The following is a 19811-nucleotide window of genomic DNA, read 5'->3' as shown; positions in this document are numbered from 1 at the left end:
TTTTTGACGGTGAAATAAACTGCTTCAAGAAGATGTAGGCAGGTCTTCATTGCTAGTAGCTGAATTGGGTGGCCATTTGCCAGGGATAATATAATTCTTTCATTGAGCAGGAGATGAACAAGTAATAAAGATCCTTCCAACTCTGCGCTTCAAAGTGAAATTTAATTCTAGCAATAAGAATTAAGGACAATCAAAGCACAGAGAGATTGTCTGAACTGTGGCAATAGAGCCTCTGTTTTGTGATCTTGCATTAAACGTAGAAATCTGTAGAGGCAGCCATAGCCCTGCCATCAAGGAAACAAGATAATTTTGGAAGATTGTGTGTCAGTGTGCAAATAATTAGTATGCTACAATTCTGTGGCCTAAAATTACAGAACGGAATAGGAACATCTGATGCATTTCTTCAGGTGGCAGAATATATTTGGGTCATGCTTGGAAATTATCACGATGCTCCATGTAACCTTTTGCAGCAGGTATGCATACAAACAACAGCTTAGAATTCAGGATGAGAAAGTTCTAATGTCTTCTTTTTATACATTGGCAGGTATGTTTGCAACTGTGGATGGCATTTCCCAGCGGGCTCCTGTTCGCTGGTCAGAAAAGGTGATTGGGGCTGCCCTCTATTTTCCGTACGTAATTGCTCTCGATGAAGAATTCATTACTGTGCACAGTATGCTGGATCAGCAGCAGAAGCAAACCTTGCCCTTTAAGGATGGGCATATCCTACAAGATTTTGAAGGTACATAAGACGGAGAGAATCAGTCTGGTTTAGTGATTGAAGTGTTGGGTTAAAAGGTGGGAGACTGGAGTTTTATCCTGCCTTGGACACAATAACTGTTCAGAGATGCTTGCTAGTGAAACGGGTGACATATGAATTTAACAAACAAACAACCAATCAGTCAACCAATCAGTTGGTTGACTGTGACCCAGGTCTTTCTCTCAGCCTAGAAATATATTAAGTAATGACAAGTCACTTCCAAAAAATGTTGCAAAAAAATGCAGAGACATGTCTCCAGGAGTCAAAATTGTTTGATTGAGAGGACCCAGAATCTGCCTTTATTTCTTTTATATTGATTGGTTTGTTGTGTAAGACACGAAACATCACAAGTACTTTTTGCTAACTGCTGCATGAAACTTCTGTTTGTGTTGGCAATCATATATAAATAACAGGAAAACCTCAGCAAATCTGAACTGTTGTAAACTGGAGTTTCATTTCCTCATCTAAATGAATGAAAGGAAAATTATTTGTGAAAGATCAGCAAACATTTGTGACCATAAAGACCTTCTGAATAACTGCTGGCCCTTGTATCTGGGATCACTATTTCTCCCTTGAAATGGTAAAAGAGAATTATTCAGCCCTAGCAGAAATTATATTTTTATAATTTGCATTTGAGAAAAAATGGCTGTGTTTTTCTACATTCCTACCATTGGAAATATTTTCTTTTTAAAAGAGTATATGTGTTCTCTCTCTCATGCTTTGCTTTGTAAATTGGACATTTTGTTTTGTTTTTAAATTTAGGGAAAGTAATTGTAGCTACTACCAAAGGGGTATACTTCTTGGTCCCACTGCCTCTGGAAAAACAAATCCAAGACCTTTTGGGCAGCCGAAGAGTTGAAGAAGCACTAGTGTTAGCAAAGGGAGCTGAAAGGAATATTCCAAAGGAGAAATTTCAGGTCTGCCTCTGATTTTAAAACGTCTCTGACTTACACTCAGATAACTATTAAGTTAAAAACGTAGTTCTGTGTTTGTTAATGTATTATTTCTTCAAGAGATAGATCTAGGTAAGGATGTACAAAATGTTTTGAATTTGAATCCTTTGTTTTAAGCAAGAATATTACTTTGCTTTGAATAAGAAATGGGATACTTCCAAGCGCCCTTTGAGTTCAGAAAGTTCTGTTACAAGTTCAAAAGGTTTTTTGCTTAATATTGTAAAAATATTTTGTGCGTGAAGCAGTCTCTTTGCTCCTTGAAGTAAACTATTTTATGCCCGGGTGTAGGTGGTGGTGGTGTTGTGAACATTTAAATGGTTCAAATTTGAGATGTTTTGCACAGTGGTAATCCTGGGAGTGCACTTGAGTGAATTCCACAGCTTTGTGGTTAAATTAGCTGTGTCAGGAGTGATGAACTACCCTAAGGTATTGTAATTGTAATGAACATTTAACAAACGTTAAAAAAAAACACATCTTGAAACATCTTGTGGCTTGCCTTACCCTTGAACTAAATGTTTTTACCTGAAGATAACTTACTGGCTTTATCAAGTTTTGTTTACCGATGCAATGTATTCATTTAGCTAAGATTTGGGTATTTATCAAAGATCGTTCACATATTTGAAGCATGGTACACGCTGTTTCTGATATCCAACTGGTTTTCCGGCATTGGTAAAGGCATCCAATTGCTTTGCCTTCCAGTATGTGATTTTATCATGTTCCTTTGTCCTGAGCACAATCAACGAATGGGATCTCTGCCTAAAAGCTTGTAAATTCAAAGATGCAAAAAGAGAAATGGCTGGAAATCGGAGGCAAGCAAACTTAGGGAACCAGTTATTCCTGAAATTCTTCTGATAACCAGCCTGAATTAAAGGAATTATAGTGCCTAATGGACTTAATACCTCAGCAAAACTAATAAAATCATCCTGTAGGTCTGCAGTACTATATAGAATGTAGTTGCTACTATGATTACTAAGAAATTGCTTTTTAATTAGCATGCAATTTAGTAGTGCATGTGGTTAGACAAATATAATTATAGTAATAAAAAGGCAAAATATACATTAGATTCTATTCAGAGAAATGAAGGTAGTCCTCGATTTACGATCACACAATGGAGGCCAAAATTTATGTTAAGTGGGACATTTGTTAAGTGAGTTTTGCCCCATTTTTAGGACCTTCAGTCCTTCAGTGAATCACTGCAGTTGATAGAAGTTAATAACCCAGTTGAATCTGGTTTCCTCATTGACTTGGCTTGTCTGAAGGTCACAAAAGATGATCACATGACCCCGGGACACTGCAACCGTCATAAATATGAACTAGTTGCCAAGCATCTGAATTTTGATCACATGATCATGGGGATGCTGCAAAGGTCATAACTGTGAAAAATGGTCATAAGTCACTTTTTTCAGTGCCATTGTAACTTTGAATGGTCACTAAATGAACTGTTGTAAATTGAGGACTAATGACATTAGTCATTTTAAGTCTTGATACATCCACTCCAATTTTGTGGCTTTAGTCTTGGCGTGTCCCAGTAAACATGCTTATCTTCTTCCACAAACGGGAAGCCTGGGTTTTGAATGTGTAACAAAGTTCAGTTATAATAGTTTGATTACCTTTATATTTGGTAGCGGGTATCTGAACTATAAATCAAGAGTGGTTTGTAGGATTAATCAAGCTTGTGCTTGAACAAGTGAAAGGACTAAATAATTGAAAATGGCTAATTATTGTATGGCCATAAAAATATAATTAGAACACTTTAAAATATTGGGTCTTAATTCAAATTCTTTTTGTTTTTATTTCCCCTTAATAAAGATGGCTAGTGATATAAGTAATTAAATTAATAACGTATGCTTCTGAGTACCTAGAACTTTTGGCAAGCATTTCATGGAAGAATACGCATCCCAGATCTTAAGATTGCAAATGCATACGTTTTGCGGCATGCATGTGTGAAACTATGAATTTTTCCAACATGTGTTCATTCTCCAAGACAGTGATTCTCAACCTTGGCAACTATAAGATGCGTGGATTTCTACTCCCAGAATTCTCCAGCTAACAGGTTAGCTGGGGAATTCTGGGATCTGAAGTCCATGCATCTTAAGTTTCCCAAGGTTGAGAAAGAGTGCTCTAAAATATGTAAGTGCACTTAATATTTTAGTGCTATTTCTCTAGTGAGTGGTTCTCAAGAAGAATCTTCATTTTAAAGCATACTTTTGATTATAGTACAGAAGTCATTTGAATGCCCTGTAGAATTTTCTACTGCAACTACCTTTTTTTGGAGTGTACTCAGGATTTCTTTGAACTAGCTGGTGCCCGACTGTTGTGCTGTGCAGTCCCAAGGTGAAAGGGCAATCCATTTCCAGCTCTCTAAATCTATATCTCAGGCACACAATGTGCAAATGACCTCTGAATCGGGCCAATTTTTTCTTCTTCCTTATTATAATGAAACCAGGTAGTTCATTAGTCACTTTCCTGCAGTGGCCTTTTCAACTTAAATTATTTTTTCTTTGTTCATTCCTTTGCAGACAATGTACAAGCGAATTTTGCAGCAAGCAGGATTTATCCAGTTTGCACAGCTCCAGTTCCTTGAAGCAAAAGAGCTCTTCAGGTAATGCTGCTATGGGGTAAGAAACATTCTTGCAGTCTAGTTCAGTGTTTCTCCACCTTGGTGACTTGAAGATGAATGGATGCTGCCTGGGGACTTATAAAAATTGCAACCCACCCATCTTCAAGTTGCTAAGATTGAGAAATATTGGTCTAGCTCACCATTGCTTGATTAGGTTCATACGTTTGGTTTTTAAAAATTTAGGACATTGGCCCAAAGCATATAAAAAGCATGACATTTAGTCAATGGACCTAATGAAATTGGAGCTGGTCTTTAAGTGATACCCAAGGAAACAGACTAATCTTGATTAGTCGTTGGGTTTGTGACAGGACTGTAAGCTTCTGCCTTCCTCATCTGCTGGTGGATTCACTTGCTTTTCTTGTTGGATACAGTGGATAGAGAGTTAATACTGAAATAATATTGTATTTGCTACTCAAGCAGCTGAGTGTGAGTTACTTGATAATTATATATGAATCTTAAACTTTTCAATCGAAGAAGAATTTGGATTTCTAATGCAGAGTATTTAGGCTAAGCAAATTCAGATACTAAACTAGATTACATCCTATACCTCTCAATGTTATGCGGTTGATAACAATTTTGGCCAGTTTACATTCTCTACAGTCCAAGTTTCTCGTATACTATATGAGATATACAGTAAAAGCAAGCCAAGATCAAAACAGGCAGAAATTATTTTGTAGGCTATTCTCAAAGAAGAAACAGTTACATTAACATATTATTCAAATGGCCGTTTAATTGATCTGAAATCTATAATGTGTACAGTCCAGGTTTTTCGATTATATGATGTATTTTAAACCATTGTTATATTGAAAAAAACTGCTTCGGCTAAAAAAAGGAAATGAAAATTATTGCCTGGTTTTGGTAAAAGCATTTCTAATTTATAAATAAATATTTTATTGTTCTGTTCATAATAGGAGAAAACAAATTTCCATTTTGTTAAAAATGGTGGGGGCGCACAATTTGAAAATAGTTTGTTTTGTGCGGAATTTTTTTTTTTTAAGTAGTGGTTTACAGTGGGATTAGAATTTTGAAATATATTTTTATAAAACCTACCTGGGCTTTCCTTGCTGAATCTGCCTGTTAAGTTTTCAGGTGCACACACTGGATGTTGTTAGTTGCGAAGTCGTGTCTGACCCATCACGAACCAATGGACAACATTCCTCCAGGCTTTCTGTCCTCTACCATCCTCTAGAGTCCATTTAAGCTCAAGCCTATTACTTCAGTGACTCTATCCAGCCACCTCATTCTCTGTTGTCCCTTTCTTCTTTTGCCCTCAATCTTTCCCAGCATTAGGCTCTTCTCCAGTGAGTCCTTCCTTCTCATTAGGTGGCCAAAGTATTTGAGTTTCATCTTCAGGATCTGGCATTCCAAAGAGCAGTCAGGGTTGATCTCCTCTAGGACTGACCGGTTTGATCACCTTGCAGTCCAAGGGACTCGCAGGAGTCTTCTCCAGCACCAGAGTTCAAAGGCCTCAATTCTTTGGCACTCAGCCTTTCTTATGGTCCAACCTTCACAGCATATATTGCAACTGGGAATACCATAGCCTTGACTATATGCACTTTTGTTGGCAGGGTGATGTCTCTTCTTTTTTGCTCTCTTTTTAGTATGCTGGGTAGACATTAACAATCCTAGCAGAATTCATTTACTATTTCCTTGAGCCAGATGAAGTATTCTTCTAGTTGAACCCAGTTTCTAGTAACATAGTGGACATCTGTCCGCAAACACATCTGTGTAACTTTTTAGCAATAATGCTACAGTAATTCGTTGTTTTCTTCTGGAAAGCTTTTTGACTTCTCAGTCTATTCGTGTTTTCGTAGTGGGTTTCCATCCAAATACTGAGTATAAATCTTAACTTTTTGAGATGAGCCAAGTTTGGCTAGAGATGGCCACTCAGTTGTCTATTCAAAAAAACCCCCAAGTGTAGGATTTCTGAATTAGAAAGCATTGTCCTTTTTGTTGTTTTTATTTGTTTATTAGTTTTTTTAATGTCGTACTTGTACAATGAGTCTAGACAGCTTACAATATAATAAGTAAAAAATTGTACGAAGCAATTAAAATTAAGAGAGTTAAATAGGGAAGCTAAAAACAAAGACAATGGGTGGCAAGGAGGTAGGAATTTTCTCTACCTCCTCAGCCACCCCAATGTAACAGGTCTCTCTTGGAGCCCCAGGCCAGATGGCAAAGATTAGTTTTCAGGCTCTTCCAGACTGCCAGGAGCGTGATGGCAGATCTCGCCTCAAACAGGAGTATATTCCAGTGAGCAGGTGCCACAGCAGAAAAGCCTTTTCTCCTGGACCATGCCAGTTAAAATTCTTTGGCAGATAGGATCCAAAGTAAGCCTTTTCCCCTGTAATGAGTGGGGCAGGCTAGTCTCTTCAGGATGAGATGTTTCTCAGATACCTTGCCATAAAGGGCTCTAAAGCTAATGACCAACACATTCAATTGGATCCAGAAGCAAATTGAAACCGGTGTAGCTCTTGCAAAACAGTGTCACATGTGCATCTGAGGGGTTTCCAGAACTTACTTCATTCTGTACCAGCTGTAGCTTCCAAATACTATTCAAGGGTAGCCCCATGTAGAGTGTCTTGTAGTAATCCAACCAAGAGATGACCAGGAAGGAACATTGTTGTTATTGTGTGTGTGTGAGGCATTCTTGTCTTCTCTTCTATTACTTCTCCTTCAACATTATTATTGCAGAAGCAGCCAGCTGGATGTCCGCGAGCTGATTTCTCTCTACCCTTTACTGTTGCCTACTTCTTCTTCATTCATGCGGTCACACCCTCCTCTGCACGAATATGCTGACCTAAACCAACTTACACAAGGGGACCAGGAGAAGATGATCAAGTGCAAGCAATTTCTCATGACCTATCTGAGTGAGGTCCGCAGCACTGACGTCACAAATGGCTACAAGGAGGATATTGACACAGCCCTGTTGAAACTCTATGCAGAGTCCAATCATGAAAGTCTTCTGGATCTCCTGGTCTCTGAGAATTCTTGCCTTCTGGCAGACAGTGCTGCATGGTTGGAGAAGCACAAAAAGTAAGCACAAAATTCCCCAGATAATCCTGTGCTTTGTACATCTCTTATCCTAATTGCCCAGTCAACTTTGCTGTTCACCTTTTGGTATATTGAACCAGAGGCCTGCATCTTTATTTTTATTTATTTATTTATTTATTTATTTTGTCACAACAATATATGTAGGTATCATACAAAAAGATTATATAGTATATAAACACATATATGAGTAAATATAAGGAGGTATAAGCATATATATAGGAAGAAGAAAAGGAAAAAAAAACAATAGGACAGGAACGGTAGGCACATTTGTGCGCTTATGCACGCCCCTTATGGTCCTCTTAGGAACGGGGTGAGGTCAATAGTAGAAAGTTTTTGGATAAAACTTTTAGGATTTCTCTGGCATAAACCAGATACTGGTTTAGAAACAGATACTATAATACTACCTCTGTGCAGCTACAACTATTCCTCCCAAAGGTGCTTTTTCAAAAGGCAACTGGACTTTGTTTTTCCTTGAATACATTTTGCTTCTCCAAGAAGCTTCTTTAGTTCTTTAGACGCTCAGAGAGAGTGCTAACAACCAGATGACTTCAAGGAATATAAATCCTTCCATCCTCCACCATTCAGAACTGAAGAAGCTTCTTGGATGAGAAGCGAAATGTCTTCAAGGAAAAACAAAGTCCAGTTGTCTTCTGTAAAAGCACCTTTGGGACAACCATGACTTGAATGACTGAGAATTTCCTTAAACATAGTACTATTACTCCTTCTTTGCCTTCTCCCTCCCGTCTTCAAATTTATATGGTTCACAATTTCCAAAGAGTTTGAATCATATGTTAGATCATCTTAGTTTTCAAAACTAGATCCTTTGGATTCAAAATTTATGTACACTATTTTGCTGCTAGAATTGTCAACTGGTTGTTTTTTGAGAGCTGAATACAACGAAATTTCATTTAATGTATGCTGTTTGGTGTACATTTAAAGTGACAATAAAATTTTTATTCTATTCTATTCTATTTTAATCTAATCTAATCTGATTTTCTTTAATTAGAAAAATTATATGGCTGCCCAACTCATGGTGACTCCAGGCAGCTTACAGAAATAAAAATCATAAGAGCCACTTTGGTCTATTGGTTAAGGCACCAAGCTAGAAACCAGGAGTCTGTGAGTTCTTAGGCATGAAAGTCCATTGGGTGATTTTGGGCCAATCTCTCTCAGCCCAACTTGCCTCACATGGTTGCTATGGAAGAAAAAAGAACTAATATGTAAGTTTGCTACCTTGAATTATTTATAAAAAATCATAAAGATGGGATAAAATAAATCAGAATCTTATTTTCAAGATATATCCAAATTAATTTTTCAAAGGACCATTGCATGACAGGTGGCCCAGGACTGACTCCCATGTTCTGAGTTGAGGGCAGTTTTGCTGAGCTAGCAAAATTACTCCTTACTAGTAAATCTCTGCTATCTAAATGAAATCCAGGTAGCATAGCAGGCCATCTTGTGAATAGAATTTGTTTCCTTGCACACTTTCATTGCTAAGCCCTCATTTTCCTTCTACCGTGTAGTGGAAGTAGATGGTATAGGCAAGTTTTGGAATGAAGTTATGCTAATCTGAGACTGGAAAAATTGGAATGTATTGAAAACCTAAATCAAGGGCTCTCAAACTTTTTCCCAAGTCCTTAAAATAATACATAATTATTATGTATTAATAATTCCTGCTGTGTTGCCTAAGTCACTTGCTATTTCATATTCCTTGTTGTACAGGTTTTTTGCACTTGGGCTCCTGTATCACTCAAATGGTCAAGATGCTGCAGCACTACAGGTTAGTGTACAGAATGGCTTAGCTCTTTCTTCTTCCACTTTAAGTCTATTCAAAACTTGTGGTGGAGTGACGAAGATCCTGAACCTGCAGTTGGGAGATTGGTTTTGTTCCTACCTTAGGCATGAAAGCCTGCTGGGTGACTTTAAGCCAGTCACTCCTTAATCAGCATCAGTCTCTGCAATCAGCATCAGTCTCTGCAACAAACCAGCTGATAAACAAAAACTGTTGTTATATCATGTATTGATAGCTTTGCTGTAAGAGTTAGGTAAGTGCGGTGCACAAAGAAGTATACTCAGCAACCTTGTAGGACAACTTTAAGAACTCAACAACAAAGTAGTCACAAGTGGACATTTTTAAAGCCAGTAAATTCATTCTTAGCAAACACTTTGACATTGCAAAGAAAATGATATCCTTGATTTATTTCTGTGTTCCTTTTCTATTTATTCACTTTTAAAAATGTTTAGCTCTTTATATATCCACAGCACCAGTATCAGTTAAGTTTGCTAGCTAAGCTAACCTGCCATCTCAACCTAGATACATTCTACCAATTAAACCATTGTAATGGTTAACCTTGGTTTTTATGCCTAATCAAACTGTGTGTTTCTTGGTGCATCCTGTAAATTACAAAGCAGAGTTCCCAAGTTGGTGGCGCAAAACGGGGGGGGGGGGGTGGAAGGGGAGGATGATTTTGTGGGAGAGGAAATCACATGTGTGCATGCAAGTGCCTGCGACATTCGTGGCAACACAAGCACAAGTGGAATTGCAACTGCCTGCAATGGCACTCATGTGAGTGCACACGTGAAGGCGCATGCACCGTCCAACCATTCACACGGTCCAGTGGCAATTAGCCCGCAGCCTGGTAGTGGGCCATAATCCACAAGTTGGGGACTCCTGTTGTAATATTTCCTCTATAGTTACTTTAGGGTTAGGGTTAGGGTTAAGGGGGAAACGGACAGTATGCACTTCAAAAACTTAAAATGCTTTGCTGCCTATAATCAGGTCAGTGCAAATATCACATGACTTTGGATCAATATTGTTAATATAAAATACCAGAGAACTTAATAATTGCCATTCTAATATACATTTTAGATAGATGGGAAAATATTGGGAATGGAGGGTATTTAGTAAGATCTACACAAAATAAAGATTTGTACATTGAAAGAGAGAAAGAAAGATCTGTGTGATTGAAATGTATGTGCTTCCCCCCCACCCAGGGAATTTGTGTTTTTGTGTGAGAGTGTGTGTACATAAATACATAGAAAATATAAGGTTATATAGAATATAGAATATATTCTATATAATATAATATATAATATATATAATATATAATATAATATAATAATAATATATATAATATAATAATAATAATATATATAATATAATATATATAATATATAATGTTATATATATATATATATATATATATATATATATATATATATATATATATATATATATATATATATATATAGAAAATATAAGGTGGCACTGTGGGTTGCACTGTGGCACTGTGGGTTTCAGCAGGTTTTGATCAGTTCTGGAGAACAGGTAGCAGAAATTTTAAGTAGTTCAGAGAACCAGTAAATACCATCTCTGACTGTTCTGCCCCCATCTATGCTCTGCCTCCCAGCTGATAGGGAGGAATGGGGATTTTGCAGTAACCTTCCCCTGGAATGGGGAGGGAATGGAGATTTTACAGTATGCTTCCCCTGCGCCACCATGCCACACCCATCAAGCCATGCCATGCCCACCAAGCCATGCCACGCCCACAGAACCGGTAGCAAAAAAATTTGAATCCCTCCACTGCTCTGTGGACTAAGAAGAAGATATTGTAATCTGAAGTGAGGAGTTAAACCTGTCTACAACTCATGAAAGCAACTAGGTGATTTGCTGGTGACCTTCATCTCTAAAGCACCTTCTTGCCTTTGAATGTGATGTATGGCTGTTATGTATGGCTTTAAGAAGCTCTCCTTATTCTTCAAGGTCTGTTCTTTCAGGAGGATGGCCTGGGGCTGAATAAAAGAAAAATAGCACTTGTCCTTTTAAAGACTGAAATGAAACTTCTGTTTCTTTACTTTAGTTGTGGATACAGATAGTCAATGGGGAGATTCAGGACTCTACACGCACAGATCTTTATGACTATATTGTAGACTTCCTAACCTCCTGTTCTGACCATGAATTGGTGTGGAAGTACGCAGAATGGATCTTAGAGCATAACGAGGAGGTATGTGGCTAAATCCTAAAGTTTTAAAACTGCTGTTGCTTGGATACCTTTGTCTCGAATAATTAGATCTGTACATTGAGTTTTATTCCTGAAATCTTTAATTCTGTCCCCTTGATATTCCAGGGTCATAACCCCCAAGAAAAAGTCACAGTGCTTAAAGTGTCAAACTATCATTCAGATGCAATTGTAGTTGTAGGTACTAGTGTGTAACCCTAAAAGGGACCTTCATTTTTGTTGTTTCTCTTGCTTTTAAGACATAATTTCTCAGGCTTTATTTTCTTTGATTTTGGAGCATAGAATTCAATACCTGGGAAATGCAATATTTTTGCTAGAATTTTTATGAAATCTAAATTGTATTCCTCACTTTAAGGAGGGAAGTGCAAATATGTTAGGTTTTGTTTTGCTTTTTTCAAACATTACATTCAGTTGTAATACAGTGTATTATAAAATGTGACCAAAAGATGTATCTAGCAAACATTGTACAAGTTTATTCTGGGCTTTTTTTGATCATTGCTACACAATGAGGGTTTTTTTTTTAAAAAAAATTCTATATGAAAAAGCAAGAAAAGAATCAAGTGTTTCAGAAAATGGTCTGTGAATTGTCTGTCTTATCCAGTTCTGGAATCTCTAAATATTATATTGTTTTAGGTTGGTGTATACATTTTCACTAAAAGGCCCCTGGAAGACCAAGAGAAAAACAGCTTTAACCCAGATGATGTCATCAAATGCCTTAAAAAATATCCAGTGTCACTAGTAAAATACTTGGAGTACTTAGTTCTAGAGAAAAGAATAAAAGTAAGTTTGGGTGAGGACTTCTGTAGAATATTAATGCTTTGAAAGGAATTATGAAAGAATGTTCCAAGCTATACTTGTGCCTTTACATTTTGTGTTTTATATTCAACATTTTTGTCTAATTCTCTTATTCACTGTAGGATAACTTGAGGGTTGAACCCTCTCTCATCCTCCCCTTGTTTATTCAAATTCTAAGTAGAACTACCAAATGATATTGGATGTTGTAAAAGTAAATGGTGGGAATGGTATAAAATTCACATTTTTTAAATAGACATACAAGTTCTTGTATTTATGGTGATAAATTAAATATAATATATATATTATATTATATTACTTTTTACATTTTTCCCGTTTCTGTAGTTGTGTAAAAACTAGCTAAAATGCTATAAAAGTAGACATCCTTTTCTGCTACGTCTAATGCTGTACTTGTGGCTTGCACTGCAGCACAGATACGAAATAAATATTTTGACTTTATTTTCTTTAACTTCCCTTTAATCTTAGGAGTATATATTTGGAAAACTTTAGATATTAAAATATTGTTCTCCCAGAATTATTTTGATCGTGACTTAGTTTTTTTGTGTATTATACTTTTAACCCAGCTAAGTAATAGAAGCTGTCTTAATACTTTGATGTATGGTTTGGTGTATGAAAAGTGTTTTAAGGATGGCTTGGTTATTTTTATTTTCACAGAAAGAAAAGTACCACACCCATCTAACAGTGCTTTACCTCAATGAAGTGCTCCATCTGAAGTCGCTGGATGCCAAGAGGCAGGGGAAGCTGACAAAAATGCAGACAAAACTACGCACTCTTCTGCAGAGATCTGACCTTTACCGAGTTCATTTCATTTTAGGTAAGACTCTTCAAACTACATTAATCAAAAGCAAGAAATTTATTTTTTCAGGGTTTAATCTATTGCATTTGAGTCCAATGTTGGGCTGAGTTGATGTGTACTGCCAGACTCCAATATGTTTGAGTCTACTTCTCCATGATATTCTCATTCTCTCTCTCTCTCTCTCTCTCCTTCTCCCTCTCCCTCTCCCTCCCTCCCTCCCTCTCTCCTCCCTCCCTCTCTCTCTCACATGCCCATTTTTATCTCCTTTTGTGTCTGTTGTCTGGTGGGCTGCCAAGAAACAGAATCTATAGTCTGAAATTTATTATAGAGGCTCAAAGGTATGATGCCAAATAAGGCACAACGTGATGTGAAGTTATGTTATTGAGGGATTATGTTTAAGATATAGTATTGAGACCAATCTTTGTTGCTTTATTGTCAGCTTAGGCTTCAGGATAATTCAGAATTGATCCAACAAACTGAAATCTGAAGTCTGGTAAAACGGAATATGAAGCAGTTCAAGTAATTATTAGAAAACATACAGTATATTGCCATAATATTTGATATTGAGAAATTTAATTCTAGCAAACAGCCAATACTGGTTGTTTAGGGAAAAAGGATGTATGTTAATCTATTTCATTAAACATGGTTTCATTAATTAGCGCTAGAATACTTGAATACTGCTCCAGGATGACTGTTAATTGATTGTATTAAACCTTAATTGAAATGGAACCAAAATCCTGTGTTGCCATTTTTAACTTATCTTTCCCTGAAGGTGCCATTTGAGCTATTATATGTTTTAAGAATCTGGGAGTATACTTTAATCTACAGGTGAAACTCAAAAAATTAGAATATCGTGCAAAAGTTCATTTATTTCAGTAATGCAACTTAAAAGGTGAAACTAATATATGAGATAGACTCATTACAGCAAAGCGAGATAGTTAACACCTTGATTTGTCATAATTTTGATGATTATGGCTGACAGCTCATGAAAACCCCAAATTCACAATCTCAAAAAATTAGAATATTGTGAAAAGGTTCAATATTCTAGGTTCAAAGTGTCTCACTCTAATCAGCTAATTAAGCTATAACACCTGCAAAGGGTTCCTGAGCCTTTAAATGGTCTCCCAGTCTGATTCAGTAGGAATCACAATCATGGAAAAGACTGCTGACCTGACAATTGTGCAGAAAACCATCATTGACACCCTCCATAAGGAGGGAAAGCCTCAAAAGGTAATTGCAAAAGAAGTTGGATGTTCCCAAAGTGCTGTATCAAAGCACATTAATAGAAAGTCATGTGGAAGGGAAAAGTGTGGAAGAAAAAGGTGCACAAGCAGCAGGGTTGACTGCAGCCTGGAGAGGATTGTCAGGAAAAGGCCATTCAAAAGTGTTGGGGGCTTTCACAAAGAGTGGACTGAGGCGGGAGTCAGTGCATCAAGAGCCATCACACACAGACGGATCCTGGACATGGGCTTCAAATGTCGTATTCCTCTTGTCAAGCCGCTCCTGAACAACAAACAACGTCAAAAGCATCTTACCTGGTCGAAAGAAAAAAAGAACTGGTTTGTTGCTCAGTGGTCCAAAGTCCTCTTTTCTGTTGAGAGCAACTTTTGCATCTCATTTGGAAACCAAGGACCCAGAGTCTGGAGAAAGAATGGAGAGGCACTCACTGCAAGATGCTTGAAGTCCAGCGTGAAGTTTCCACAGTCTGTGTTGATTTGGGGAGCCATGTCATCTGTTGGTGTTGGTCTACTGTGCTTCATTAAGTCCAGGGTCAATGCAGCCGTCTACCAGGAGATTTTGGAGCACTTCATGCTTCCTTCCACAGACAAGCTTTATGGGGATGCTGACTTCATTTTCCAGCAGGACTTGGCACCTGCCCACACTGCCAAAAGTACCAAAACCTGGTTCAGTGCCCATGGGATTACTGTGCTTGATTGGCCAGCAAACTCGCCTGGCCTGAACCCCATAGAGAATCTATGGGGCATTGCCAAGAGAAAGATGAGAGACCTGAGACCGAACAATGTAGAAGAGCTGAAGGCCGCTATTGAAGCATCCTGGTCTTCCATAACACTTCAACAGTGCCACAGGCTGGTAGCATCAATGCCACGCCACATTGAGGCAGGAATTGACGCAAAAGGGGCCCAAACCAAGTACTGAGTACATATGCATGCTTATACTTTTCAGAGGTCCGATATTGTTCTATGTACAATTCTTGTTTTATTGATTTCATATATATTCTAATTTTCTGAGATTGTGAATTTGGGGTTTTCATAAGCTGTCAGCCATAATCATCAAAATTATGACAAATCAAGGTGTGAATTATCTCGCTTTGCATGTAATGAGTCTATCATATATTAGTTTCATCTTTTAAGTTGCATTACTGAAATAAATGAACTTTTGCACGATACTCTAATTTTTTGAGTTTCACCTGTAGATTTTCTAAGATTCAGGAAATGTTGTACAGTATTTTGCTAAACCTTTTTTCATGAAGTATATAACATTTGGGAATTAGACAGCTTTATTTTTCCATGTAGAAAAAGCATTGAGGTTAAAGTAATCAATCATTGCCTCTGAGTGCCATTTTGGCAGATAAGCATTAATATGGTTGGAAAATTCATTTCTAAAATGTACAGTTGATTTCTAAAGAGGTGACACAGCTGTGTAGTTAGAAGAGAAACAGGTTGTTCTCCATTTGCCTGTTATATCAGAAAAGATTTAATAATTGATTCAAATTAAATAGAGTAGATAGTTTTTTAGCATTGGGCCTTATGTGTAAGAAATCATACATTTCTCCAATATGATTTGTGATCATGTTGGCAAATATGCCTAGAAGAATTCTCCTCAGCCTAAGAATTTTTATTTATAAATGCAAAGATTTGGGTAAAGTTTATTGTTAGGCAGATTGTGATGATAAATGTTTTGTTTACTTCCATGTCACCTAGATTGTGACAGAGATACTGTTCATGCTGATTACTTAATTTAAATATCTGTTAAAATATTTAAGGATATTTAAGAATATTTACATATTAGTAAGTAATATTTTGAGCTTGTCTAAGAATCATCCTCGAAGAGCAGTCACTGACATGTGAATATGACTGCTGTCAGGATGCATTATCTTTTAGATTATCCACTTGGATTCAATTTAAAGAAATCATCTTTATAATGCAAATAGACTATAATTTTGTTTTCGTTTTGATCAAGCAGTCAAATGTGCTTTTCTACTGAAAAGGCAGATAAAAAATATTGTTTTAAACTAGTGTTATCAGTCTTGTGATGAATAATCATGATGTCCTATTATATGTATATTGCATGTGTAATGTTTTGCACGTATCTTCAGAACAAAACTATGTGAATTCACCCCCCAGTTTTGCTTTATGAGAGGTCATGATGGTTCAGAACTCTAGTAGGCACCTTGCTCTGAATGTATTTTTCAGTTGACTTTTTATTGCATAAAATAATCAAGAGTCTTGTATTATCTTAAAAGTTCACAGATTGATTGTAGATTTCATGAACTGTGATTAATTTCACTAGATGTATAAGTATCTTGAGAGAGGTGTGCATCTATGGAAGGAGATAAAATATCTGGATATGAAATGTATCGCGGGCCATCCCAAGTGAAATAAGCATCCCTTCTGTCCACAAAGCTTATACTTAAATTTACATTTGGCAGATAAAATTGCTGGCACAGATCTTCATGCTGAGTGTGCAATATTGTATGGGAAGCTAGAAGAACATGAAAAAGCTCTACGGATTCTCGTCCATGAACTGAAGGACTTCTCAGCCGCTGAGGACTACTGCCTATGGAATTCCGAGAGCAAAGACCTTCCCTACAGACGGAAGCTTTTCCATATGCTTCTCTCAACATATCTCAATTCCAACACACCCAACCATGAACTGAATATGGCAGCTATTGACCTTCTGAACAATCATGCAGCTGAATTTGATGCTGCGTGGGTTTTGCAGCTAATTCCTTCCAGCTGGTCCGTACAGCTTCTCTCCTCATTTCTGATGGGTGCAATGAGGGAAAGTCTCCATTCACAAAGAATGGCTGAGATTGCACTGAGCTTAGCAAAAGCTGAGAACCTTATTTACAAGCATGAAAAGGTAGGTTTATAGGAACTAATTAACGGGGTTTTGCTTGCAAATTTCTCCTTTTTAATTCATCGTAGACAAACATACTCTAACTTTTGTGGTGCATATGTACATGATAACTTATGATTCCTATCTCTCCTTCCTGTGCTATTTCTGTATTAAAAAGTGTGAGAAGTGGGTGAGTGGATCTACCTTTCTTGAATTTTCTTTGCTTTTCCCTTTCCACTGTAATTAGATTCCCAGGCTTTCCAAGGATCCAACCAATCCTCAGAGTCTTATATCATTGCCAGGGTGCTGCCAAAGATCTAGTCTGATCATTCCCATTAAATATTACAGTTTCTCTAAAGGTACATTGGAATTGTATCTCGATGAATGCTGAAAGCCAGTGTAAGAGAACGGTCATTCAACCTCCTCTAGTCAAGTTCTTACCTCACCAATAGTGGCTTTGCAAAAACAAAATTGGAAGAACCTTACAGATGTTTTCTCTTCTTCTTGCTGCTTTTAGGTGAAACTAAAAGAAAGCCCAATCCTTCTCTCTGACAAAAAACTCTGCCAGGTGTGCCAGAAACCTTTCTGTGAACCTGCCTTTGTCCGGTATCCCAATGACACTGTGGTCCACACACACTGTGCTGCAAAGAGACTTGTGAATTCCAACACAAACCATCACTTATCCAGCTCCAGTGGACGGACATGAAACGAGTTGAGTCAGTGGCTGTGGTAGAATTGGATTCCTGGGAGCAACAAAGGAGGATCTGGAGGAAAAAAGAACAAGGCAAGAAGAAGAGGCTGGCTGGGCATAGATGGGAAGGCACAAACTCAACGTGAAACAGAGCCACTGAACTTTTTAAAAAGTGACAGCACAAGAAATCACAGGGGTTTATATAGAATGGATCCTTTCCTCACAGGAAGGGTGAGCGGTTCAATATGAAAGAACTTTTTTTTAATTAAAATTTGCACTGAACTTGGTTATCAACTGTCTTGAAATGAGAGGGTACAGCATCACGTTCTGTGCCCTCGATATGGTTAATATTTGAAGCACTTTTGAGCCTTCGTTCTCCTCCTTTTTCTGCCTTGTATGTTCACCTATTACAAACTGATGGAAGCACTGAGCTCTTAGTAATTCCTGCTTTAGTTATGAGCAAGGCAGGACAATGCAAAGACCACTGACTCACTATTTCTAACTTTAGGAATAAGTCAAAATGTGGGTGTCTCTCATGTGGGAAGCATATAACATTTGGGATTGTGGGGTGGGGGAAGTCTGGTGGAACAGGCTGTAGTAATTGTAATGACTTATTTATTACCATACAAATGTTCTGTAAATACTGTTGAATGGAAAGGTTTTTTTTTTAATATCTCAACATTCTCTAGAACTAACATAACTAATCAGTGATTCCTGGGTAGTGTTTTTTGTTTTGTTTAAGAGTCTATACCCATCATTACAAAGAGCCATTGTTAAGCTTTCCTGCAAGCAAAGAAACCAGTGCCTCTCCTTTGCAGGAATGACATGAAAACTTTTATTCGAAGGGATAACAAAATGAAGAAGAAAAAATAACAAATCAACAGGTGACTTCTCAAGGTGCTGAGTATGCTTGGTAACAGTTAATAAAATACTTCAAGAATTCTGAAAGTGTGCCAAACTCTTTGAAACTTGCCAGGTATCTGTAATGCCTGCCACATTATATAAATCTGCAGAATTTATATGCCCATCCAATCAAAACCAACTCTGAACATATATGCAAATAAGTTTAAAAGTACAAAATCAAAAATATGATGATGTGAAGTTGTTTTTTCATTTATATTTCCCCTTCTCTTTCTCATATCCACAAACCTGAATCTGCTTCTCCAATTCGGTCTTCTTACCAAATTTAAAGAGGGAAGCACTGTGTCCTTGGATTAGCTGACGAATTAGATTTAAAGTTATTTTCTTAAAACTCGGAACAGGCTTTTGCTCATATTCTTGGGAGCCCATTTCAATTGAAAGCAAGGTTGTCCTTTAGCAAGTTTTACTGACAAGATTAAGATAAATTTCAGAAAGCTCAGCAGATGGAAAGCTTTCTGTTAAAATCCCATTCATCTCTTTTAAGGTGTTTTTCACATACTTCACACTTCACCATGTACACCGTGTAGCAAGGAAGTCCATTCTCTTAATAGGGAAGAAAGGAGAAGAGTGTTCAGGTGGATAGGATAAGATTTTTTAAAAATTTATTTATTTATTTAATCGCATTTTTATACCGCCCTATCTCCCGGGGGACTCAGGGCGGTTTACAGCCTAATAAAAACATACATATAAATACAAAATAAAACACCAATTAAAGAACTTATTAAATAAGGCCGAATATTAAAAAATTGCGACGGTCCCGTAGGTAACCCGGCCCTATGCCATGTTCTGGACTTAACTTTTGTTTGATTGCTTAAACTTATATCCACTATATAGCTTCATATTTTCTATACCACATGGAAATCTTAGAATGGATCTCTTCTGTTGAGCTCCTTCAATTTTTCATCTTAGCAGAATTATTTAAAGGGAAACATACAATAGCAATCTCTACTGTTCATAGCTGTCCTAGGCACATAACCAAAGAAACTAACAATTGCTTTATGAAACTGGGTGTTTAAAGCAGCTGGCCCCTCAGCTATATGTGGTTCCTTTGCCAATGCCAGATGTTTTAGGCCATCTGTATTTACTATTGGCTTCTTAAAAAGTCAT

The 19811-nt window shown here is 37.2% G+C and overlaps 1 protein-coding gene across 2 annotated transcripts in view; it reads left to right on the top strand.

Annotated features, from left to right (window-relative positions):
- The window catches only part of TGFBRAP1 (transforming growth factor beta receptor associated protein 1), a 33964-nt gene extending 15233 nt beyond the window's left edge, over positions 1-18731 (top strand). For both annotated transcript variants that reach the window (XM_058184544.1, XM_058184543.1), the window contains exons 3-12: positions 545-739; positions 1520-1674; positions 4230-4312; positions 7025-7366; positions 9107-9164; positions 11245-11388; positions 12037-12183; positions 12871-13030; positions 16683-17116; positions 17610-18731. In XM_058184544.1, the coding sequence (XP_058040527.1) occupies positions 545-739; positions 1520-1674; positions 4230-4312; positions 7025-7366; positions 9107-9164; positions 11245-11388; positions 12037-12183; positions 12871-13030; positions 16683-17116; positions 17610-17798 (1907 nt within the window). In that variant the 3' untranslated portion in view covers positions 17799-18731. The remainder of the gene's footprint in view (positions 1-544; positions 740-1519; positions 1675-4229; positions 4313-7024; positions 7367-9106; positions 9165-11244; positions 11389-12036; positions 12184-12870; positions 13031-16682; positions 17117-17609) is intronic.
- The last annotated feature ends 1080 nt before the right edge of the window (positions 18732-19811 follow it).

Source organism: Ahaetulla prasina, chromosome 5 (assembly GCF_028640845.1).
Source record: "Ahaetulla prasina isolate Xishuangbanna chromosome 5, ASM2864084v1, whole genome shotgun sequence".
Lineage (NCBI taxonomy): Eukaryota > Metazoa > Chordata > Lepidosauria > Squamata > Colubridae > Ahaetulla > Ahaetulla prasina.
This window is presented reverse-complemented; position numbering and strand designations above follow the sequence as displayed.